Source organism: Anoplophora glabripennis, unplaced genomic scaffold (genome assembly GCF_000390285.2).
Source record: "Anoplophora glabripennis isolate ALB-LARVAE unplaced genomic scaffold, Agla_2.0 scaffold1417, whole genome shotgun sequence".
Classification (NCBI taxonomy): domain Eukaryota; kingdom Metazoa; phylum Arthropoda; class Insecta; order Coleoptera; family Cerambycidae; genus Anoplophora; species Anoplophora glabripennis.
Window position 1 is genome coordinate 1,212 of NW_019417493.1, and position 26,729 is coordinate 27,940.

The 26,729-nt window shown below is 32.7% G+C and overlaps 3 protein-coding genes across 3 annotated transcripts in view; 1 reads left to right on the forward strand and 2 right to left on the reverse strand.

The window, feature by feature from the left end:
- Positions 1-358: 358 nt before the first annotated feature.
- Positions 359-14,490, forward strand: LOC108915037 (ADP-ribosylation factor-like protein 2-binding protein). The gene is made up of 4 exons (XM_018720985.1): positions 359-459; positions 529-826; positions 14,120-14,216; positions 14,279-14,490. The coding sequence occupies exons 1-4, from the start codon at positions 444-446 to the stop codon at positions 14,342-14,344; spliced, it is 477 nt and encodes a 158-aa protein (XP_018576501.1). The 5' UTR covers positions 359-443; the 3' UTR covers positions 14,345-14,490.
- On the reverse strand, positions 5,687-7,200 carry LOC111692378. Its single transcript, XM_023456357.1, has one exon. It carries the CDS (start codon positions 6,758-6,760, stop codon positions 5,687-5,689), a length of 1,074 nt encoding a protein of 357 aa, XP_023312125.1. The 5' UTR covers positions 6,761-7,200.
- A 913-nt stretch (positions 14,491-15,403) lies between the features above and the next one.
- Positions 15,404-26,729, reverse strand: part of LOC108915038 — a 26,431-nt gene continuing 15,105 nt past the window's right edge. Inside the window, exons 15-19 of the mRNA XM_018720986.1 lie at positions 26,401-26,572; positions 26,234-26,349; positions 18,299-18,490; positions 18,183-18,241; positions 15,404-16,424 (exon numbers count right to left, since the gene is read on the reverse strand). Of these exons, the coding sequence (XP_018576502.1) occupies positions 16,098-16,424; positions 18,183-18,241; positions 18,299-18,490; positions 26,234-26,349; positions 26,401-26,572 (866 nt within the window). The 3' untranslated portion in view covers positions 15,404-16,097. The remainder of the gene's footprint in view (positions 16,425-18,182; positions 18,242-18,298; positions 18,491-26,233; positions 26,350-26,400; positions 26,573-26,729) is intronic.

Genomic DNA, 26,729 nt, shown 5'->3' on the forward strand with positions numbered 1-26,729 from the left:
CATTTTACTTTTAAAGTGATCCTGTTTGTTTTCCACTACCCGTCAATCTTATCCTTTTATTGATGAACTCTTTATACTCTGAAATTGTTTCCACACTGAGTGGAGTTAGCATTTTTTAATATGTTTTCATTATTGTTATTATTTTGTGGCACTGTTCATTTTAATAAGCGAAATTTATATTAGGCTCTGGCTTTTGGCACGCAATATTAAAAAAAGTACTTTAAAAATTATTTAAATACGTGTTTCTCTCAAAAGTGTTCCAATTGTTTAAGTTTGGAGTATTTAAAGAATAGGACACTAGAAGAACACTTCAGGTGCAGACAATTGGAAAGTACCTATTTCGTATTAAGTTATTGTTGCCATAGAAACGAGTAAGTTTTAAATCCTACCATCTAAAACTTAAAAAAAGAACTACCAAAGAAATTGACAAATTCAAGTTAATAATGACGGAGCTAGGAGGTAAGAATTTGCCAGATATTTAAATAGAGATTTCATTATCATTTCAATAAAATTGTTATAATTCTAAAGTGGAAGAAAGTATAGATGAAGAAGTAAATATTTCCCATGCATGTACAGACGAAGCTGATAACTATTTCGCACGAATTATTGGGCGCATAGAGGAAATTATAGTGGATGAAAATTTTATGAATTTACAGAGTAAATTTTTGGAAGAATATTGGAGAGAGTTTGACAATGAAGAAGAAAATAAATTAGTTTATACAGATATATTCAAAAAATATATATCTACAATAGAAAAACATCTTGAAGAGAAATTATTAATATCAATAAAGGACTTTAATATGAAACATTTTGAACAGGAATTAGAGTAAGATTTAAATTTTGCTATATCTGATTATTGGGTATAAATATACAGGATATTCCGTTTATACTTGAAAATAAGTGAGGGGTGAGAGCATAAATAGTATACTATATTAGATCTATGGGTGAGAGTCTTTTGGAAAAATAGTGTAGGTATACTGTAGGTAGTTGATATAACATTTTTTTTATTTTCGTTGTTGTGTTGTGATATACGGGTTTTCTTAATTATATTTAAATCGGCTAAAGATAAAAATGTCAAAATTTGTATACTTGTACCTGTTAACTGTGTCTTAAGAATAACGTGTGAAGCATATTTTATTCCAAATAGCATGGCATTGATGCTTGTAGCTTGTGGTTATAACTGAAGGAATAATATGTTAAGCCTGTATCAGACAATGCAATTTAGTTGCAACGACAAAATTACTGGGATTTTGTGGTGGGGATAAAATTGCATGCTTATTTTTAACATGTAAAATTTCTTGTATGTATCTTGTAAACAATTATTTTTTATTCAAGCAAAACATTGCAATGGATGAAAATTTAAAAGTAAATTGATGTATAGCTTTAATAGTGGCTTCAACAGTGTTACTAACAACAAGAAGAAGAACAACAGCCAAAAACAGCTAGGTTGGTAATAAACAAATCTTCATAAAAGTAACTAGAATCCCTGCAATTTTATTGCACGGAATAGAGCATGTTCTAATTCATGCAATTCAGTTGCCGGGACAGAATTGCATAGTCTGATAAGAAGAATTTCATGGATTCTATTGCAGCAACCGAATCCCTGCAACAAAATTGCATTGTCTGATGCAGGCTTTAAGAATCAAAGTTTCTTAAATATCTTAATGGTTTTGCCTTACTTAGCAGGATAATACAAAAAAACATGAATTCTAGTCAAATATAGTCAAAATTTCTTAAGCATCTTAACAGCTTTGCAAACCTCAAAAGTGTAATACAAAAAACATATACAGGGCGAGTCAAAATTCACTCCCCAGCGGCCGGATATATTTTCTAAAATAAAAAATAAAACAAAAATGTAGAATACTAAAATCTCGAAAGCGGAGTCGTTTTCGAATAAATTATTAACTTTAGTTCAATAAATGCGCAATTTTCGACTGACTAATCAATTGGCCGGACAAAAATCTTGTTGACACGGATTTACTTGACAGTGACGTATATTTATTTGACTTTTAGTATTTGTTGTTGAGTTCAAAATGGCAGGGTTTGCTTATACCAACAGAGAATACGTCGATGTGATTAAAGCTTTAGGAGCTTGTAACAATAACGCCTGTGCTGCCGAACGTTTGTACAGGGAACAATTTCCGAATCGCCATCATCCCCATCACAAAAAAATCCAAAATGTAGAAATACGTACTGTGGAAACTGGATGTGTAGCTCCAAAACGTTCTTTGTATGCCGGTCGCCCTTGAAAATTGGCATGGCAACAGGAAGAACGGTTACTGCAGGATGTTGAGAATAATCCTACCACCAGTACACGCATATTATCAAGAAACAGGCATCATGTCCAATCGACTGTCCATAGATGTCTTCAAAGGTACAGCTTGTATCCGTATCATGTAGAGTCAATTCAAACGCTGCATCCCGGAGACGACCAATTAAGAGTAAATTTTTGCAGATAGGCATTGCAAGCATTTCAGTGCAATCCAGATTTTTTCTATAATGTTTTATTTACCAATGAAGCTCATTTCAACCAACAAGGAGTTTTCAATCACCACAACCTTCATTATTGGCATTATGAGAATCCTCATGAAAAACGTCAGCAGAATCAGCAAAGACATTGGTCTGTAAATGTTCGGATAGGTACCTATTTACGGGAAAAGGATCATAGGTCCATATTTTTTGCCAAGAATACTGAATGGTGAAAATTACAGTAATTTTTGCGAGAACATTTTGCCAGATTTGTAGATACACATTTATTTAGCAAATGCTATACATACAAACGGTTACATAAACTCAAGCAACAAAAATCCTTAAAATAGAAATATATAAAAGTTTACCCTGGTAGTGACCTAATGTAACTAACAATTAGCTTATTGAAATGATTAACTGGCCCATTACAATTTTTTATATATTCTGGTAGCTTATTGTATTGCATAAGACCCTGGTAAAATAAAGATTTACTAGTTCTTAATAAATTGTGTCTTTCTATATAAAAGTCATCCTTTTGGCGAGTGTTATAAACATGTCCATCTCTTACATAAGTTATTCTACTGTGCAAATAGCTAGGTAAGAGCAAATTTTTTATTTTATATATAAATTGTAACGTTCTTAACAAAATTCGTTGTTTTATGTTTATAAAATTTAATGCATTTAACATGTCCTGTATTGGAGTATATCTACTACACTGCAAAATAATCCTCATAGCTTTATTCTGCATTTTCTGTAGAGTCTGAATCTCATTGTTATTTAAAAATAATAAAATCGTTGAACAATATTCAAAATGTGGCGCAATTATCGTTTTATAAATGGTCAGTCTGGCAAAAAATGATAAATCCTTAGATATACGCCTTAAGAAATTAATTTTTTTGGCAACTTTTTTAACAATATATGCGGTATGTTGTTTAAAACACATACATTCATCCAACATCACACCCAGATATTTTATCTGATGGACTCTTTCTAGTTTCTCGTTATTTAATTTAATATAATCCTCTATCGAAATTTTATTCAATGTATGTTTTTTGCCTAATACTAACCACTTACATTTATCAATATTTACTTTCAAATTATTGTCACAAAGCCATGCATATAAATTATTTAGTTCCCCGTTAATATTTCTTATAATATCATTAACATTTTTACCAAACATATAAAGCATTGTGTCATCTGCAAACAGATGTATTTTGCAATCAGTTAAACAACAGAGAATGTCATTGATAAAAATAATAAATAATATAGGACCCAATACTGAGCCTTGAGGTACGCCATATTTAGTTTCCTTTCTTCCAGATACTCTCTCACCATATTTTGTTTTTTGTCCTCTTTTTGTTATGTAAGATGAAAACCACTGCAAAACATTTCCTCCAATTCCAATACTTCGTAACTTCGAGAGAAGAAGACCTCGATCAATGGTTTCGAATGCACGTTTAAAGTCTAGAAATACAGCCACTACTATAGTATCATTATCAATTCCCCGTACCCAGTCGTCCAAAATACACTGTAATGCAGTTTCACATGAATGCGCTCCTCGGAATCCTGATTGTACTGATATGATGATATTATTATTTTGTATGTAATTTATTAATTGTTCTTTAACTACCAATTCCAATACTTTTTCACAAACTGGCAATGAATTGATTGGTCGATATTGGTCACATAAAATAGTATTAATAACTTTTGGTATAGGTGTAACAAATGAATTAGTCCATGCATCTGGAAAAACGCCCGACTGAAGAGAACAATTAACCACATCCAAAAACCTGTTGCCGATGATTTCAAATGTGTCTTTAATAACATTTGTGGGAATCCCATCACATCCTGATTTATTTGGTAATGCATCAATAACTTTTCTCAATGCATTCATTTCTATGACTTTAAATTCGCGTAATCTACAATCAACTCCAAAGTCATGACTTGTGTACAAATCAAATTTTGGTATATCATGAATAATCTCTACCACACTCTCTATAAAATAGTCATTAAATTTTTCTGCAATCTCCAATTCATCCGATACTTCTTGTTCATTAAATTTAATACATTTAGAAACATGCTTTTTCCCTTTATTCATTTGTTTCAATGTTTTCCACATCAATTTCGAATCACCTTTACAATGGTCTATTTTGTTTTCATAATACTGTTTTTTCTCTTTTCTTATCATTGTAACTACCTTATTCCGTTTTTCTTTGAATGAATTCCATTCCTCTTCTCTTCCTGTAATTCTAGCTGCTTCATATTGTCTATCTCGTTCTTTCATAGCCACTAAAATTTCTTCTGTAATCCACATTTTATTTGCATATTTGATTGGAACTACAATTTCCTTTATGGGACAAACATTATTAAGACTATTTTTAATACAGTTAATTAAATTTTCCGCCAACACATTAATGTTTGCACTGTCATTGTTCCACTCAGTATTAATTAAAATTTCTTGTAGGGCATCCTTGTTATAGTTTTTAAAACTTCTGTAACATTTCTTTATACGATATGTGTTATTATTACTCTTTACTGGAAAATGTATGGTTATGTAAGCATGATCCGTTATCTTTGGTGTATGATGCACTTTATGTGTTATAGTATCACAATTAGTTATTAGCAGATCAATCAAAGTTGCAGTGTTCTGTGTAATTCTAGTTGGTTCCCCTACTAACTGTATAAATCCATTTTCCATAATAATTCTCGATAACTGTGTTGAATAACATGTGTCCCTCAACATATCTATGTTAAAGTCTCCTGTTATAATACTGTCTATATTACTAGAGCTGTATTCTTCTATCAGACTCTCCAAATTGTTCAAAAAATCCGCTGTACTTGCACTTGGCGAATGATATATCCCTATTATATTATAATTGTCCGTATTTATTTGCACTTGCACTCCCACACACCAAAGATTGTGTTCGACTGTAAAATTTTTTATATTGTAGAAGGACATTTCATTTTTAATATATAATATAACTCCTCCTGTGTGTGTGCTTTTGGAGTAACAAATTTCTGGTTTATAACCATCTATTTCAATTTCAGATATCTGTATATCATTTGTAACGTGAGTCTCTGTTAAACAAACTACATTTGGTTGTAAAGTATGTATAAGTAGTTCTATTTCCTCTTTATTATGTAGAAAGCCTTGTGTGTTCAAGGTTAAACATTGATGTTTACGATGATGTATTCTATCTTTGAAATTTGCTAATTGCTATTGATCATCCAAATAATCAATTTTCCTTTTGATGCTGTTTAATATTCTTATATAGCAAGGACATTTTGGATCTAATGCATTATGATTATCTTTTATCTTTATTTTATACTTTTCAATTGCATTGCTACAGTTTATGCACTTATTATATCTGGCTTTACATTCTCCTGTATGTTCCAATGAACATTTATAACATATATTGTTATTTTTACAGTCCTTGGCCATATGGTTGAAGCCAAAACACTTAAAACATCTAACAACATGAACATAATCATAAGCTTTGCCTCTCGACCATCCTATAAAAATTTTGCCCTTGTTTAACAGTATATTATGTGTCTTTGAGTCAGCTTCTAGTATTAATGTAATTTCTCTATTTGCTTTTTTTATCCTTTTTATTATTTTCAAATGAAATCCTTCTTCTGATCCATGTTCTGTTAAATTTTGATCTTTTATTGCATTCAAGAGATTGTCATCTGTGTCATCGTCTTCCTCATTTACTCCAATAATTTTAATTCTTGGATATTTCAAATTTGGTTTTCTAATATCATAATCCCCTGACATTTCCTCACATATTTTATTCTGAATTTTCTCTCGAGCTTCTTCATTCCCACATCTTATTACCACTTGACCCCGATGCGCTTCCCTCAATCCAGCAACTCCAGCACCTAATCTACTTGGATCAATCTTCTCCTTAATCTCTTTTTTTGTTTTATCACTACTTTGTACTTCCTTTGGTTTGACAATTAAAACTGGGTCTTTGCTATTAGAAGTATTTTTCCCATTTACTTTATTGCCTGTTACTGTCTGGGAGTATAATGGTTTTGTGTTTACATTACTTTTTATTTCTATCACTGCTGATTCTATAACATTACTCTGTTTTGTACTTTTTTCTTCTAATTTATCAAATTTTTTTGTCAGCATCAGTAGTTCTTCAGTGAGAGTTTCTATCCTACTTGTTTGCTTCTTCACCACTGTATTGAGCTTCTTGATTTCCTCTATTATTTCTTTTTTTGGTTCATCTTCCAAGCAACTTTTACAATAGAACTTCAAAATTCTTCCTTTTATTAACTTCATACATTTAATTTCTGATGCAGTCAATCTTGAACACTCTGTACATATCTTTGCCTCACACTGATCACAGCTCCACAAATGCTCAAAAAAAAAAAAAAATTTAGAAAATATTCCTCTACAACAACGTGCAACTATGTGGTTTCAGTATGTTGGTGTGCTCGCACATGCCACATTACAAGTACGACATATTTTGAACCGCCGCGCGCCGTTTTCCTAATAAATGGATTGGATGGGGTGGACCAACACCATGGCCACCCCGGTCTCCTGACCTGACTCCGATAGACTTTTGGTTATGGGGATACATAAAAGAAAAGGTTTATTTTACTACGCCTGTTGGCGAGGAGGATGATGTTATTGGCAGGATTCATGAAGCAGTAGCGGAAATAAATGAAGCTAATTTCTGTTATGTTGTCAGGAGTTTCTACACAGATTGCAGAAGTGTATTAACGAAAATAGTAATGTTATTGAAGGTTAGCCAAAGCCGGAAGGATTTTAGTTTTTTGCTATTTCTTATTTTGAATGGATTTAAATGGATTTTAATGGTGTTAATATTAAACAAAAAAACTATAAATTTGAATTTTTCTTTACAAAATTTTCCGAAAACAGCTCCGCTTTTGAGATTTTAGTATTCTACATTTTTGTTTTATTTTTTATTTTAGAATATACTTATATCCGGCCGCTGGGGAGTGAATTTTGACTCACCCTGTATAATAGTTAAAAATTGATGACGTACATTTTTTTGAGAAAAATGAAAGTAGGCTCTTTGTTGTTTACAGAAGATGACAGAAAGTAAATTTGAAAATAAGCTAATTCAAACAAATTACTTTGTGCACATTTGATATTTTTAATGTAATTGTAATATCTTGGAGTGGTTATAAATGAAAAATTGTAGATTTTTACTACTTAATTTTATTTTCTTCCCCAACACACAGTGATAACATGCATCAAAAAACGTTGAAATTTGCCCTTTTATATCGAGCGCTGTACAAAAAAATAAAAGAAATAAAATAGACAAAAACAATATCTATCCTAGAAAAACATACACTATTCTACATTAATTTATATATGAAAAGTAAAACTAGATGCATTCGTTGGAAAAACTTCTATCCATTTTGAGTGTGCATCTACAATTATAAAAAAATATTTATTTAAAAAGGGACCCATGTAATCAATGTGGATTCTGGAAAAAACATTTTCTGGCCATTGCAGGGATTTAATTCAGATTTTGGCCGGCTTTTTTTATTTACCGAACAAAATTCACAACTGTTTGCAAATTTTTCAATATCTTTATTAATGTTTGGCCAAAAAAAGTACGATCTGGCAATATGCTTCATTTTTACAATTCCTAAATGAGATGTGAAGCTGAGACAAAATACGATTTTTTAATAACTGGTATAATTATACGATTGTTCCACATTAAAACATCGTTTTCTATCGTAAGCTCGTTACAAATTGTATAAAATTGTTTAAATTTTTTATCATTTTTAGCATATTTTGGCCAACCTTGCGTTACGAATTTTTTTATATCTTGTAAATTTTTATCTGCAATGGAATATTTTTTAATTTCTTCAAAATTTGTTGAAATTATATCATTATTCGAAAAAAAATTAACGTAATCTACATCAAGTGATTCCCAGATTTCATTTTCGACACTATTTATTGGCAATCTAGACAAAAAATCAGCATGATTATTATCTGACTTAACATACTGCACTTTATATCTATAATTTGAAAGTATGACTGCCCAACGACGTAATCTGTTCGCGGAAAATTGAGGAATACCTTTCGTAGGATTAAAAATAGATATAAGTGGTTTATTATCTGTCACTAAAATAAATTCTCTATTATATAAATATTGATTAAATTTACACAGAGCAAAAATAATTGATAAACCTTATCTTTCAATTTGTGCATAATTTTTTTCAGCATTGGTTAAAGTTTTTTTTCACTACCATCCGGTATATGATATAAATATGATATAAAATATGAGAAAGCATCGCTCCAATGCCATATGGATTTGCGTCCGTGGTTATTTTTAACTCATACTCAGGATTATAGTGTGTTAGTACTTCCGCTGACATAAGAATATTTTTTACTTTGATAAAAGCTTCCTCACATTTACTAGACCAGTTCCACTTAACATTTTTTTGTAGAAGTTGATACAGTGGGCTTAATAATGTTGCTAGATTGGGAACAAATTTGCCATAATAATTAATCATTCCTAATACTGACTGCAATTGTTTAAGCAAAGTAGGAGAAGGAGCATTTTTTATAGCCAAAATTTTATCTGGTGATGTATGCAAACCTTCTTTGTTAATAATATGTCCTAAATAACTAATTTCATTACAGAAAAAATTGCATTTTTCGGGCAAAACTTTTAATCCGACATCATGTAACCTACCTAATAATTTTTCTAGTCTTACCGTATGTTCCGTTATATCCTTACCACAAATTAAAATGTCGTCTAAAAAACAAACGCAACCATCAATATCTTGTATCAAAGATTCCATTATTTTTTTTAATTTCGAAAGAGCGCACGCCACTCCGTAAGGCAATCTTTGATACTGGAAAAGTCCTTTATGCGTCGAAATCGTAACCAATTCTTTTGATGCATCATCTACTGGTATTTGCGCATAAGCTTGGGATAAATCTAATTTTGAGAAAATGACACCGCCTTGCATTTTCGAGAACAAATCATTAATCTTTGGTAACGGAAACTGATCAATCTGTAATACAGGGTTTATAGTAATTTTAAAATTGCCGCAGATTCTTACAGCACCGGATTTTTTAATAACAGGGACAATAGGTGTCGCCCATGGGGAATAATCAACTGGTTTAAGTACATTTAAATTAATCAAATTATTAATTTCAATTTCAACTTTCTCGCGGATACCAAAAGGTAATGGTCTAGCTTTTATAAAATTTGGTGTAACTGAACTGTCCTTTAATTTTAAAGAAATTGGACCTCTATTAAATTTTCCTAACCCTGGAGAAAAAACTGAATCAAATTTTTTAATTAAAAAATCAGTATCTCTTTCTGATGCAAAATTTACTTGATTGATACTAAAGTTAAATAAATGCATAAAATCTCTGCCAAGTATAGGAGGTCCACCATTTTTAATGACGAAAATATCCAAATCCTTTACTACCTTATTGTATTCAATTTTTAATTTGCACATCCCAAGAGTTAGCATTTCATCCCCATTATAAACATTCAAGCTTTTATTAGCGGGAAATAATTTATACTTAGGAAAATTTTGTTTCCAGAAAATTTCCAAAATAGCTAAAACGCTACCTCCTGAGTCCAGTTGGAAAGAATAAACATTGCTATCAATTTTAACATTAACTAAAAATGGATGTTTAACAAATTTTTCCTCAATGGAAAATATTTCATCAATTTGCGGATGTTCCATGTTTCGGTCTCCGGGATGTGACGTGATGAATCGGCTCCAATTTGACTGCTGGGGGATCTCTCCTGCCGGAAGTCTCCGCCGCCATTTCAGCCACCGCCACCTCAATGACGTCAGCAAAGGTGCACGTGGTCTTCTCCTTAAATAATCTTGCTTGCACTGGCCCTTTATCGAACCCGACTATAAATCGATCTCTGAGCATCATGTCGATTATGTCCTCTTTAAAATCACAGTTCAATGACAAGCTTCTTACTCGAACCGCCCACTCGTTAGAACTCTCTTTCACGTCCTTCATTGCACTAAAAAATTTAGCACGAGCCACAAATGGAAGTTCTGCTACTTTAAAATGTTTGTTAAATAACTCAACTAACGATCTGTAGCTTATTTCTTCAGGCAACTTTGGAAGAGATAAGTTATATATCAGTTTGTAAGCATCCTCATCCATAGAATTTAGCAGTATAGCTCTCTTCTTACTTTCATCTTTGATATTATTCACTATAAAATAGTTTTCTAATCTTCTTTTATAGATAACCCAGTCGCTATTTTCAGCACTGAACTCTCTTAACTGTCCATAATATGAAGGATTTTCAGAGGTCATTTTGTTCGTGGATTCTACACACTAGTGTGTAACACAACTCGTCGCCACAGTAATATCTTGGAGTGGTTATAAATGAAAAATCGTCGATTTTTACTACTTAATTTTATTTCCTTCCCAACACACAGTGATAACATGCATCAAAAATCGTTGAAATTTGCTCTTTTATATCGAGCGCTGTACAAAAAAATAAAAGAAATAAAATAGACAAAAACAATATCTATCCTAGAAAAACATACACAATTCTACATTAATTTATATACAAGGTATTTATAAAATATATAACAGTAATTATCATTGAAAAAAAGGGAATTTGAATTTAAAAAGATTCATTAGTTTTTAGTTCTGTCAGGTAAAATATGGAACACTTGGTATAATTTTCAAGTATTTTGATAGATAGAGGTTCCAGAATGACTTAAAATGCATGTGTTAAAATTTTTATAAATTGTTGATTATCTTAAAAATGGTTAAATTTAGGGATAGGGAAGGGAACCTCTAACATTTTTGACTTGTTGATATTTCAGTACCTAAGATATAAGATGTTCCATTTAAAATAATAAAGTTTACAACTGCTGGCATAATGTTCATGGAATTATTTTCATTGAAGATAGATCTGACAATACCCGTTTACACAATTTTAGAACTATATCTTTAGTTTCTCTGAAACGTCTAGGCTTCTTACCATGAAGAATAACATTGTATACTGAAATTGTTATATAATGTAATGATTCAAAAAAATATTTTACATATATTTTTGTTCTTTAGGTAGGTATAAGATCTTTTTGTTTCCAGATTTTACTTAGGATTGTTTCATCATGTATGGAATTAATGAATATTAATAAAACAAAATTACATATAAACTTCAAGTTTTTAGAAAACAATTTGAAATGGCAGTATGCCCCTTTTGCAGTTTTATGTTGGAACAGCTGGAAAGTCAGCTTTGCCATAGTATACTGTTAAATCTATGGTTAGTACTGATGTATTTTGCCTTTCATGAATAACTATTTAAAATATAAAGGTTGGGTATCTGGCAGACCAGTTTACAGCTGCATCTTGCCCATGCCCAATCCATTGCCTAACAAACTGGTTATGAGGGAACTGTACTGATGCATCATCATTAGGCTTAGTGCGGCGTGGAGTCAGATTACGAATGAAAATATTAATATGTTTACAGAAAATATATCACAACATAGTACTATTACCAAAGAGCAAGGCTAAGTAGAGGATACAATACCTATATAAATTTAAGTGACACCACTTACCTGATAAACCTTAGTGTTGAGACAAGGCTTCCGTGGCATATTGGAAGGAGTTAAAACATTTTACTACGTGCTTCTCTAAGTTTTCTTTAGTGAAACGGCTACGTTTATCACTTAATATTAACTTGTGTAGGGAAAATGACCGTTCAATGTCTACTGTTGACAACGGGCAGTATGAGAAATTGTTGAGGCATGAACTATACAGGGTATTTTTGAATGGAGTAGCATAAATGATACCAGTGAATCTACATTTCAAAAGAACACAATCTGCAAAAAATCGCCTTAGTAAAATGTTCACCCCTGAAGAGATATGGGCTATCAAAGTTTCCAAAAAAAATATGAAAATTGGCTGTAATTTGAAAACCGAACGAGGTACAAATAACAAATTTTTTACAGGTTGTTTACTAATACAGATGCGAGTATTTTTCGAAAATTTTAACCCCTCGAAAGGGGTTGAAATAACCAACCCTCAAGCCATTTTTTGCCATAACTTTTATATTTCGTAAAAACTCGATATCCAAAAATACGCATTAGATAAACTGGTTCTTTTAGAAACTTTTACCTCTCTAGCAATTTTCCTTTAAAACTTTTCGTTTATTAATAAAAAAACATTCACTTCACACCGTATATGATTGCAATCAATCAAAGAAAAACTAAGTGTGCTGCTGTCATGCCAGTTGTCACAATTAACTCTTCTGTAAGTTGTCACTGTTATCAGCTAAATACTTTTTGGGTGTAATATAACAAGAATTATGCCAAATTTTACTAATGATGAATAAACCATAGGTCATAGGTCTTTAATATTCAAGAGCACATCTAATAGATCTGGCAAAGTGTGTTCTAAGAAAATTAGGAACCGAACACCATTTAAACGTGGTAGCAGTTCAACAAGTCCCAATAAATGATCACTGATAATTCCAGCGTATACATTAATAGTAAATTGATGTTGGGAACTGTTGCCTTTGGATTATCGTCACTCTAATCTCCATTCACGACTGTTGTGCAGATTTCTCATAAAACATAACTCCTCAGTAAATAAAACTGTTATTTGTCATTATTTTCGTTTTGTTTATTCTTGAACTAAATACAAAAATTGTCATTGTCCTGGAGTGAAATTTCATGAACTCTTGTTAGGTGATAGAGCTGTAATTGTTATTCTCTTATTATTACTATTATTTAAAATGATTTCTTACACATCTACAATACATACATTTTCTAAAATAAGTTAAAATTTTGCTCGACACTTTCAGTCAGTTGCAAAGTCAAAGTTAAAAGTACTGGGACAAGGAATTTGTTGACCAGAATACTTCTCAACATATTACCTTACTTAACCTAAAGAATTAAATCTACAAGTGCATACACAAAATGCATGTCGGCCAATTCATTTAAATAGTGTACTGATTATATGACAATCAATAAAGTCATTTTGATATCTTGTGATAATTAAAATTTGTGTTGTCGAATTAGATTAAATCCATAATAATATAATTTTTCATGTCAGTGTTTTGAAATTCACTGCTGCCGCTTTGTGTGAGCAGAACTTTACCTTAATTTTCCTCAGGATGTTTAAGAAATTTTTACTTTTAACATATTTTTCTTTCAATGACACGTTTCAAACTACCCGCATCCACACCACTGCTGTTGGGAATCAAGGTTAATTTGCATGTTTTTCTTACATCACAATTGATATTGATAATGGATGTACAAGCTTTGACATTTTATCTTTGGTCGATTAAAAGATAATTTATAAAAATCAAAAGGGAAACAGTAAGAGTAATTTGTTATACAAGTTTGAGTAATATTTAATTTATTTCATTCTACCTCTTTCTATTATTTATGAGTAATACTTAGAAAATTAATTATAAAAATTGAATAATTATCTTAGTGTAGACATTTTGGTCAGCAGTCTCTCTTCAAGAAAAACACTTCTAAATAACCAACTTTAACACCCTGTATCTTGGAAATGCAAGGTTAATGAGAAAAAATTATATGAACTATTTCCACTTTTTTCCAAGCAGAACCACCGTTTCTTTCAAGTATAAACATGACACCGTGTATATCTAGAGTTAGGTATTTTATAAGCTTATTCTACTTTCAGAAATAAGCAGAATGAGTTGGATGGCGAAGTATTTGAGATTTTGTCAACATTTTCGGATTTTCGAGCATTTAAAAATATGTTCCTGGATTATAAAGCAGTAAATTGAAAATCATCTTAAAATTGTAAGAATCTTACGGTATTCATTTATTTCTCTTTTAGATGAAAGAAGGAAGGGTAGTGGATTTTTCACAAGACATATCAATATCAAAATACATAGAAGTTTGAATTCTATCAAGTAAGAAAATAATCTATCTACAGCAGTATAGTAACATATTTATTTCCATCAATTCTTTTCTATAAGTTGCACTGTTTCAATTGTTATATTAATTCTTTTAAATTATTAACATTTTTATTGACCAGGTAATAAAAAACCTTCCAAGTAAAAATTAAATTTGATTTTGAAAATTTATACTATTTTAAGAACATTTTCCTTCACATGTTTTATACCTTACTACTGTTCATTAATATTTTTGCATTTTACTATGAAACAAGAAAATATTTTTTTTATTATTGAACACATTTCAAAATTATGGATGGCAAGTAAAAATAAATCTAATATTATGAAAGAGGCATATAGTCTTTCCGAAGTCAGTTGAACATGCAAAAACACGCCGAGTAATAAAATTTAATGAGTTTCATAGGCGTCCCTAAAAAAGTTTTCTGCTAAAGGTAAAAAATTGTAATAATTTGTGTATAATGTGTAGGAAATTTCTATTATATGTTCATTTGGCCAACAACATATTTTAATTATTTATGTCAATCAATTTTATTCTATTGGTGGTAAATTTCGTTTTGTCCTTTTCAAAAGGTCTCCAAAATGTTATATTGTGATAATATTAGTAAACAAAATATCCCTCTTATTTCTCCCTTTTGCAATTTGTTGATTGATAGGTGCCTATAATAAATTAAAATTACCTGAATCACAGCAAATTCCCCATTGCTGCACTGCACTGCTGGGCAATTTATCAACCACTTGTCAACTGCTCAGATTTATTGCCCAGTAGCACAATGCAACTGTGTTTGTTTTTCTTTGCCCACGCTCGCATTCTTCAACTGGGCGTATACATTTCTACCACCTCCACGTTTAGTTCGACCAGACCTGTATGGCTAAATAAATATAGGAACAAATTTTTAAAATATTTGAATGCCGAGTTACTGCGTCAGCGACCAAACCTGGTACATACTGTCAATCTGTTGGTTCTTCAATTGATATTGGAAATATTATACCAACATGCTAATTTTCACATCTTTTGAAAATTTGAGGTACCAAAAAAAATTAAATTGTAAATCATCAGCAAATATATTTGAAACACTGAAATTATATAACAAGTCAATAAGTATAAGTATACTATACCTAATATATATTAAAAATAATTATTATGCAATAAGTATATCTTTTAATACAAAATACTTTTGCCTATTCTATCACCTAAATCCAGTAAAATCTGTTTTACAAAATTTACCAGTTTTTGAAAATACCCTGATCGAGAAATTGGATCTGAATTATATTAATCACCACATAATACATAAATCTTCCAGCTTCAATAAATTAGAAATAGAACTGGTTCTAATTTATTGATTGATTACATTGTATAATTCTGACATTTATTTTTATATTAACTTTAACTAATTTAAAAAAAGTATTTGTTGTTAGTTATGTTGGTCTGACAAAAATTTTAAGTTTATTATGATCTGTAGTCTTCTGTTATTATGAATGATCACATTTGCCTTAAATATAGTGAATTTTATCTATTAATTAGTTAATTTATACCATCAAAAATTGGTAAATGTAAAACTGGTTTTAAAATTATAGTTATATTAAACTGAGTATATGAGATGTACTTAAATGTCTTTACGATGTATATTTATGAGTAAATTATAATTTGCAGCAGTATAGTTCTATATGGATAAAATAATGTTACTATATTTAAAATTACTGACTGAATTTTTGGTATGATAAAAACGATGAAAATGATTTCTAATAAATTCGAATTTTCTTTTCAATAGTTTTTCGGCATAAATGACAAGACACCAGAGCATCGGCACAAATAGAGCAAGTGCCATGTCCACATAAGAAGACAATATCACGTTTATTTTCCAAGCAAACAGCACAGGTCTGACTTTCTTCCATTTGCGCTATTTTGCTTTCTAATTGTTTGACTTTGAGTTGATCGTCACTAACAGTAGGTTGATCTAAGTTACTGGCTGTATTATTCCTTGAAGTGCTTCCAACCAATTTAGAACTTTCCTTAGTTGCATTTAAAGTTTCATTGTCTGATTCATCTATATCATTATATTCATCATCCTAAAATATTTGATGTTAAATTACTTTGATATTCACAAGCTAATTTTTCAAAACAAATGAAAATATGTTCTGGAATAAACTACTCATATTACTTTCTTCAGTATGCTCCATGTAGTTTTAAATAATTATGACCCTTTTTCAAAAAATGTGCTATCAACATGGATCCACTTTTATTTATGAGGTAAAGGGTGATCAAAGTTTTTTTGATTTTTATTGTTTTACCAAATCAATTGTGATTAAAATGTGGGAAATGGTAGACTTTTTTTTATTAATAAAGTTATTCATAATCTGTTCTCCTTTAAAATATGTAAAATGGTACTTTTTTTTTTTGTTGTTTTTTTTTATATTTAAAAAGAAAATTATGGGCTAAAGTTAGCCAATTTCCCTGTACGTAATTGAACGATTTCTTATATCGACGCTTTAGTACGAAAACATGCTATCTCAAATTAAGCTTGGAAAACGTGCTTGCTCAGTGTGACTAGAAATTTAAGTTGGCACATTGAATGATTGTAACCGTACATTTATAATAAACACATAATATAATTCAAAAAGTAAGAAGGAATATTTATGTTCAGCTCCACTTTATTTTTTATATTTAACATTTTTCAATTAATTTTGTTAAGTTACTGTTATAAACAACAAAATTGTTAATTAAAAAATAGAATAATATGCAGTATGCTGCAACATGTACATTACTCGATGTTTTTTGAAATAACAAATTATATAAAAAATAGTGTATATATAAAAATGTTTGTTATTACTAAAAATTATTCGATTTTTTTCATACAAGTTTGCTTTGATATCAAAATTAATAGCGTACTCTTATAACGTTTATAACAGTATCTTAACAAAATTAATTGAAAAATGTTGAATAAAAAAATAAAATAAAGTGTATCTGAACATAAAAATTCCTTACGTTTTGAAAAATATATTATATAAATTTATTATAAATGTACGGTTTCAATCATTCAATGTGCCAAGGAGTAATAAATGATGTACTCAAGTCAGCATCATAGCTTTAACAATAGTAAATATGTCCAGCACTCAACACTTGTTATTTAAAGTGCATGTGGTCATAGGGACAGTTAAATAACGAACAATACTTTCCTTTACTAAAAAAATATAAACAATAATGTAATTTCAGTATATACATTGTGTATGTATAAAAACGTTTAAAATAAATATTAATAAACATAAAGTAATAAGTATTAAACATTGTACAGACCCGTATAAAAAAAAATTGCAAAAACCAGAAGACTCAACTTATGTTTGATTTAATCTTCATACTGATTGCATGCAACCTATCATTTGATATAGTAAATAATAAAACATTTCATTCCTACTGGAATAAATACAACTCCGAGTGGAAATTACCATGTCAGACCAGCTTGAAAGTAGATTATTTAATTATGGAAATATTACATCAGTAGATGTCGAACGGTCGTTCTCTTCAGAGAATTTTATCACCGACGTAAATAAGTTTCGCTGAAACAAGGGTTGGAACATACTTGACGATGCGTCTATAACGGACCCCATCCGATGGCAACAATGCGAAAAACAATTTACATATTTCACAATGATACAATGACATAATTCTTATAATCATAGTTCACATTATTTTTATGTTGATGATCCGCACGCCTTTGGTGTGCGGCCAATTATGACAGCTCTAGTGATGAAATTATAAAAGTAAAAAATTTAAAGGCGGGGTTGCTTTTTAGTCAAATCTATTTAAAAACTAGAAAAAAAAATTTCTACCTGAATGGCCTCTTGTTCTCTTACTACTTCAAGTAACATCATTTCCTCTTCAGATTGACCTAGAAGTGCAAAAATAAATTAAAAATTATCATTCCATAAAAAGAAAATAATACTACCTAAAACTGGCAAATGTTCTGGATAGTAAAGACGGCTGTCTGGAGCAGGTTCCACAAACTGTATGTCACAATATCCCTTGTACCCCAATCGGCACAATTGTATTTCTCCCTCTAGCCACTTTACATAAGCCGCTGACCTCCAAGAATCATGACTGTTAAATCTATCTATACGGAGGACAATACCAGGTCGATCTAATGACAATAAACAATATATCGTCACCATAACAAATTGATTCAATAATAAGTCACTTGCTTGAATCATTTAAAACATATTTCATATTTTTTTTTATTATTTTGTGCAATAAAAAAGGTATAAAATATGTGACAGTTGTGTAGATTTTTTAAGTTTAAGCATTAGAACTACGGCAAGTTGTCCCGAAATTAGTGTCCAATATTTAACTAGCGGAGACTGCCTAGCCGGGTGTTTGGCCGGCGGATTTCGATCTGCCGCGGCAAGCATCACGGACGCAGGCTGGAATTTGGATGGATGACCTAAGGCAGGCTCGGGGACGTGGCTGTGGCCTACCAGAGACCTGGGTCGCCCTACATTTGCCGCATGCGTGTGGTTCCCGATAAATGGTAATGAGAACAGAGCACAAGAAAACCTCTGTAACTCAAGACGCAGTAAAACGAATAAACAGGAGCAAAAAACGATCAAACCATCAAGGTTTTAGGTACTGAAATCTTCGAAAATACTAACTTTTTTATATATAATTCCACATGTAAATATTCTTATAACATTTACTTGCTTAGTCCTACATATAAAATTGTTTACTTTTATTTATAAGTACGTGAAAATAATTCTTAAAATGTGGGGTTAGAATAACAACAAACGCATGTTTTACAAACGCTTTTTTTTTAGTTATTATTTTATTTGAGTAAATTTAAATGGTAACAATGAATAAACAAAACATCAAGGATTTTATTTTTGTGCTTACTTTTGTTCTACACGTTTTACTTTCAAAGATTTCAGTACCTAAAAAGGCCAGAAATTTCACTATTTCTCGGCCGGGAATATGGCCACCTTAAAAGTAAAACGTGTAGAACAAAAGTAAGCACAAAAATAAAATCCTTGATGTTTTGTTTATTCATTGTTACCATTTAAATTTACTCAAATAAAATAATAACTAAAAAAAAAGCGTTTGTAAAACATGCGTTTGCTGTTATTCTAACCCAACATTTTAAGAATTATTTTCACGTACTTATAAATAAAAGTAAAGAATTCTATATGTAGGACTAAGAAAGTAAATGTTATAAGAATATTTACATGTGGAATTATATATAAAAAAGTTAGTATTTTCGTAGATTTCAGTACCTAAAACCTTGATGGTTTGATCGTTTTTTGCACCTGTTTATTCGTTTTACTGCGGCGTCTTTGAAAATACCCAGGTGGCATGACATAACATTCCTATTATTTGATAAACTTTAGATTATTCAGTTATTAAATGTTTGAAATTATTTGCCTTTGCGGAAAACAATATTTAAAGAATATGGGGCCCTTAAGATGAAACAAGTGGCAGCTGGTAAAAATTAAAGGGGTCATATTTTAATAATGATATGTCGGATTGACACTGGTTTTTAGGAAATGACTTTTATGTTCATACAGAGAACTATCACTATGAAAAAATTTCACATGAAATTAAAATAGTGGTTGTTACTTCAAAGGTTTGTTGTTGTTACGGTAGTTCTGATAATTCTCTTGGAATTCTATCTCAACAAATATTCTGCGGTCTATAGTTATCCCTATTTAAATTATTAAAATATTACCAAATCATTCTAATTAGCTGTCACTGGATAATGAAATTTGAAACCGAGTGTTACTATTATGTGGTGAATGTAATTGTTAAATTTCTAAATTTTAGTCGAGAAATGGAAGGGAGAGGGGTATTTTTATAATGAAGCATGAGCCCCTTATTGTTTTTTAGGGGATAATTTCTAGGCTTACAGAGAGAACCCTCGTGATGGAAAAATTTCTAATGAAGTTCGCAAATTAAAAACTAAAATAGGGGTGGTCGAAATGAGATCTCGAAAAGGGTTGTACACTGCCGGCCCTTTGAAAGTGGCCGATTTATTTTTTAATGTGATGTGGTCTACTTTTCTTATTATGACAAGTTTTTATCAGTGTCATTAGTAATTTGCTTGGTAATTCAAGATGTCACGTTTAACGGAACTAGAGAAAGTGAGAGCTATAACTTTACTTCAGAATGGTTGGTCGTTGCAGATGATCTGCATGTATGCAAGAACAGCATATTTAAACTCAAAAAAAATGAATGCGGAGGGTCACGTGTATTATCATGGAGACTAGATAGATGTATAGTCTCCATGTGTATTATGTTCACGGAGGTGGGTGTCAAAAAGTATGCACCGTTAAAGATATTCTATTCCTTGATCACCTAAGAATAAATCCTTTTGACATGGCAGTACTAGCTTCCTTTGAGACGAATTTTCCTGGATCAGTGCAAACTGCAAGGAAGCGGGTGAAAGATTCGGAGCTGAAGAACTAAGTGGCCAGAAATAAAGTTGCTCTGACTCCCCAGCACAAAGAACAGAGGTTAGAGTTTGCAAGACAATTTTTAGGAAGTCCAGACAACTTTTGGGAGAATGTTATATTTTCGGACGAGAAAAATTTTCAGTTTTGCTCCAATTGACCTGTATCTGTCCATGTCTACCGACCGGAGAATACAAGGTATTCGGAGTAGGGACGTGCGATAATGCAGAAAATATCGATACCTTATATCGATACGGATCGCAAAAATAGTATCGATACAGTAAAATATCGTGTTGAAAAACATCAATACTTAAAATATCGGTACATTTTCGATACAGAGTATTGTGACAAAACAAATAAATGTTAATTATAAGATGTCAGCCCAGAAGCAACAACAGAAGAAATTCCATTTGAAAATTAGTTCACTTGTAAGTATGCGGACATTTTTTATAACATAATACAAACATATATAACAGCAATAAAAAATTGGGGGCTTTCGTTTTGGCAAAAATAGTACTTATTAGCAATTAATATCAATCAGTTCAGAGTAACTCTAAGTTGCTATTAGTTACTAATAGCTATTATTTTTGCCAAATCGAAAGGCCCTAATCTGTAACCAGTAAACAGACGTGCAACATTACTGGATGGACACAAAGGAATATTATTTCTACTAATATATTATGCTGCTGAATAATAGGTGACACTCGGATCGTACGGTTCCCCGATGACATAAAAAACTTAATACGTGACAGACGACGTGCGAAACGGCTTGCCACCCGCACCCGCCTCCCCCGACACAGACATGACTTAAACGTACTTAACAGACGGGTGAAGGCGGCTCTGGATGAACTGGCCCAGGATAACTGGGCTAGGCACCTGGAGTCGCTGGATCCACAAGACAACAGCCTCTGGAAAACGCAGAGGGCCCTGCGACAGACCGCTCGCCGTAAAATTCCTCCAATCCACGGTAGTGTGGGGGTGGTTTACACGAACCAGGAAAAGGCCGAGGCTTTCGCCGATAGCCTGGAACTGCAGTGTAGACTGCCTCAGCTGCCCGACGAAGACGAGGAATTCGAGATAGTGGCTGAGCGCGCGGCCCGACGCGTCGACAGAGAGCCAGACAATGACATAATCCCCCCCGCAACACCTGACGAACTAAGACTGACAATACGCAGACTTAAAAACAGAAAAGCCCCCGGACCCGACAGTATACAGAACACGACACTTAAACGACTACCACACAAGGGCCTCACGGCCCTACTAAACATAACAAACGCGACACTCAGACTAAGACACTTCCCTATCCGCTGGAAAACAGCAAACATAATCCTTATCCCAAAACCCAACAAAGATCACACCATCCCATCCAACTACCGGCCCATTAGCCTGCTCCCGGCTATGAGCAAAGTGGTAGAAAAAATTATCCTAACCCGTCTAAAAACCCACTCCCAAGAACTGCAAGTCATTCCAGACGAGCAGTTCGCCTTCCGACCCAATCACTCCACTGAACTCCAAATCCTTCGCCTTACCGAGCACATCACGGCGGCCTTCAACAGGGGACAGTACACTGGTGCTGTCTTCCTGGACGTCGCAAAGGCCTTCGATACGGTTTGGCATGAAGGCCTACTGATGAAAATGCTCACCAACCAATATCCCATATCCTTTACCAAACTCATAAAATCCTACCTACACCACCGTAAATTCCGCATCCAAATCCAAGATTCCCTTTCCACCACCCGTCCCATGGACTTATACACCATTTACAACTCCGATATCCCACATCCCCCCAACACCAACATATACTTATACGCCGACGACCTGACAATCACATCCCAATCCGTAGATCCTAGATATTCCGTCTCCCTCCTCCAAAACTCCTTAGACCAACTTGAAACCTGGTGCAACAGGTGGAAAGTCAAAATTAATCCCAACAAAAGTTCGGCTATCCTTTTTACCAAACGAAAAATCCCACAAAACCTCGACAGACTGACACTATCCCAGGAACCTATCTCCTGGAATCGACAAACACGATACCTGGGCGTGACGATGGACCAGCGTCTCACGTGGAAACCGCACATCGTGGAGACGGTGGCGCGAGCGAAGACCACCAGGGCTAGGCTCTATCCCTTACTCAAAGGTGGAAACACCCTCAGTTTAAGGAATAAGCGAACGCTTATCAAGGTGGTACTTCAACCGCAGCTAACCTACGCCTCCACGGCGTGGGGTCACGCGGCAAAAAGCCACTTAAAGTCATTACAGGCTGTGGAAAACATAGCCCTCCGCACGGCCACCGACGCGCCCTGGTACGTAAGAAACACTGACATATTACGAGACTTACAATACACAAACGCTACACAGACAATAAGACAAAACGCGGAGAAACGATTTGACGTAGCCGCTAGACATGACAATCCCCTCCTTAGGCAAGCCGTTGACTACGTACCCGACGTGACCGACAAACACAAAAGACCTAGACACCAACTTTTTGACCCTGGGTGACCACCCCAATGACCCCCCCCCCCTGCCCGCTAACCTTTTCTGTTTCAGAGACAGCCAGGATCAAGAAACGAAGACAACGACACACACACACACATACACACCCCCCATACCCTCCTTAACCCTCCCCTCCCGCGCTAGCCTAAGGGCCACCTTAGCAAAGCGCATCCCAGGCTGCATAGCCGCACTACCCTACCCAACCATACCACACATAAACATGACACTACCCCCGGGGTTTACACAGACGAGCCGGCGAAGCAAGAAGAGCGCCAGAAGAAAGGGCCCTAGCCGGCGGGGCCCAGCCAGGACAAAAGGAGGTCCCACAAAGCGCCTACACCGGCCGCATTTGCGGTCGGGGTAGACGACGGATGGGGCCCACCTACGAAGGCTGTCCAGGCCTACACGAGATGAGGCAGGATAAAGAGGGATAATCCCCCTCGATCCCAAATCATTGAGGCCAATTTCTAGCCATAGAATAATGGCGCGCGGATCGTACGGTTCCGATATACAGGCAAGAGTATCGATACTCGTAATGTATTGTATAGAAAATATCGATACAAAATATCGGGTATCGGAGCAAAAGTATCGATACTCTGAATTATTGTATCGTATCGCACATCCCTAATTCGGAGCTTTATGTGAAACCCTCACAGCGGCGCAGCGGAAGATTCTTCATTAACGTACTGGCTTGAGTAAGCTGCCAAGGGCATGGTGTTTGTTGGAGAATGGAAGAGCGCTTCACTGGACTGAGCTATGTGTGCATAATGGAAAATGTTATGGTGCCATCCGTAACCTGTATTCTCAGAACTTCACTTTCCAGCAGGATAATTGTTCAATTCACACCTCAAGAGTTCTGTCAGAACGGTTCATTGATAACAACATCGATGATTTACCTTAGCCCTCAAAGTCCCCTGACCTCAATCCTACCGAGAATGCCTGGGGATATATGGTGAAAAAAATCTACGATAGAAACTTCCGTCCAGTTAAGGCCGAAGAACTTTTGGAGGCAATTGAAAACGCATGGGATAACATCACTGAGGATTACACAAGAACATTAATTTTATCAATGCCACCTAGATGGCAAATGTTATAGACAAAAATGGTGCTTGGACAAAATATTAACTTTACGAATCGCGTTTTTCTGACGGCTAAAAGTGTTTCGTTAACAGATCTCGGTGACGGCGAATGAATGGCCGTTGGAATGTATAGTATATTTCAGTATTGGAAAAATAAATAATTTGCTACCTATTTTGGATTTGCTTTGCTCACTAGAACTAGTATGATAGACAATTTGCTTATAAGAGTCGTTCACTTTCAAAGGGCCGGCGCTGTACATATATTTGCAAAATATATTTTTTTTATAGATATAAATAGCTGTTTTCTGTTTTTTCGAAAAATTTACATTTTTTTTTTTAAGTTACAGCATTATGAAATTCATACCAAATTATAATTTAAATAGATATCACTTTGAAGAAAAATTAATTTTGCACGAGTTAAAAAAGACCTATCTACTGATTATGAAAGAAAATATTTAGCAAATATGCGTAACTCTTTTCGATATCTTAGGGTCGGCTTCCCCTATTTTAATATTTTATTTTACAAATTTCATTCGAAATTCTTTCATCAATAAAACTGTCTATGTGGATGTAGAAAAAATCATCCCCTAAAAACCCATGTTTCATTATCAAAATATGATCACTGCAATTTTCGAGAGCCGTCACTGGCATGCGGACCCTTCAACTGATCCAAAAATTAGAAATTGTACAGTGGAAAGGTACTCTTGTGAAAATTTGATAGTTTTTACTGTTTTGGAGTAAAATTGATTTAGAAATTTTGTAATGCAAGCTGAAAAAATGTGAAATGGAATTTGTGAACACACAGTTCGTACTCAATATTCTTTAAAAACAGTGACAGGAAGATATAAAAATATTTAAAACTCATTGTAAAAAATTGTTTTTCGAAAACTCACTAAAAGTTGACTTTTACGTGATATTTCTTAAGTGTTAAAACAACAGTTTTTATCTACAAATCGTAAAAGTCTTTTACGATGTAAAAGATTTTTACATCCCTACAAAAAACAATGAAATTATAGTATAGGTGATAGAATTTGTTCACCAGTTAATTTATTATTATCAACAGAAACATAAATTTTAACAATTATTAATAATTAGTTTAATTAACAATCAATTTAACAGTTAATAATTTCTTTTAACGCTTAAATTTAAAGTCGTAATTGTGAATTGTGAAAACTGACACCACTTGAGGATGGTAATTTGCTCACTGCAATAGTGTCTTGATTAACAGATACTGACGGGCGAAAGAATATTTATATTAAAATATATGCTTATGCAGTAAGTGGTAGATGGCATACATGTCAAATAAATTAATTAGAAATGTCAACATTTTTTCTTCACATTTTTAATACCTAATTTTTGAACTGTAGGATACAGTTTTCATAAAAATGTTTGATACTCAATTGCGAAATTCTTTTGCAAAAATTTTCACATTCTAGCATTAAAAATGACTATTTGGCTATTAAAATTATATAAAAATAATTTAGAAAGAGTAAATTTGTAGGTAAGTAATTGGACAGAAAATGTTTTATTTGTACTGGGAAATAAAAAAAAACAGAATATACCGTTACATCGATCTAAAATTTTGTACTTGTTTTACCGGTTTTCTTCGCTTCCATTTTTTTGTTAAAAAGATTGATTTTTCTGTTCTTAGATTTTTTTTAAATTTTGTACTAACACTGTATAACCTATCAACCTTTTTACTGAAAAATTGATTTAAATCAAACACTTCTGATTAAAAATGAGGTTTCTAAGATATTAGAAAACATGTACTGACTCGTTATGGGCTGTAACCGCTATAGTGTAGGTAAAATATTGAATGTTAACTTTGAGACACTGTATATTTGTATACATAATTAAACAATGGTTATAGATTACCTTGATCTCCATTTTGGTTACCATAATCCCAATCAATGCCTTGAATAACCCTTGCATTTTTAAAGATACCTCTCAATTGACATTTTCGAGAAGCTAAACGTGGTGGCAGCTTAATTCTGAAAAGAAAGATCTCGAAAAAATTTTACTTCTAATTATTTTTTTATTACCCAAGTGAATGTGGTGTCTCCAATCTTGTAAAACTATGGCTCATGTCATGTTTGTCTCCATGATAACACATGTAGCATAAATCATAGTTGTTACAGTTGTTACATTTGTATCTCATTCCACATATATCACTAGAAATGTTCTCTTCCCAAAAAATATTTTCATTTATATTATCTGAAAAATATGATATTTAAATATCTCGTAAATAGAATATTTACCAGATAAATCTGACATTTGCATCCTAATTTACTTTATAATATAAATTACTGAATGTACAATTTATTTCACAGTTTAGTACAAATAATAATATTAATAATAATTATTAATAATA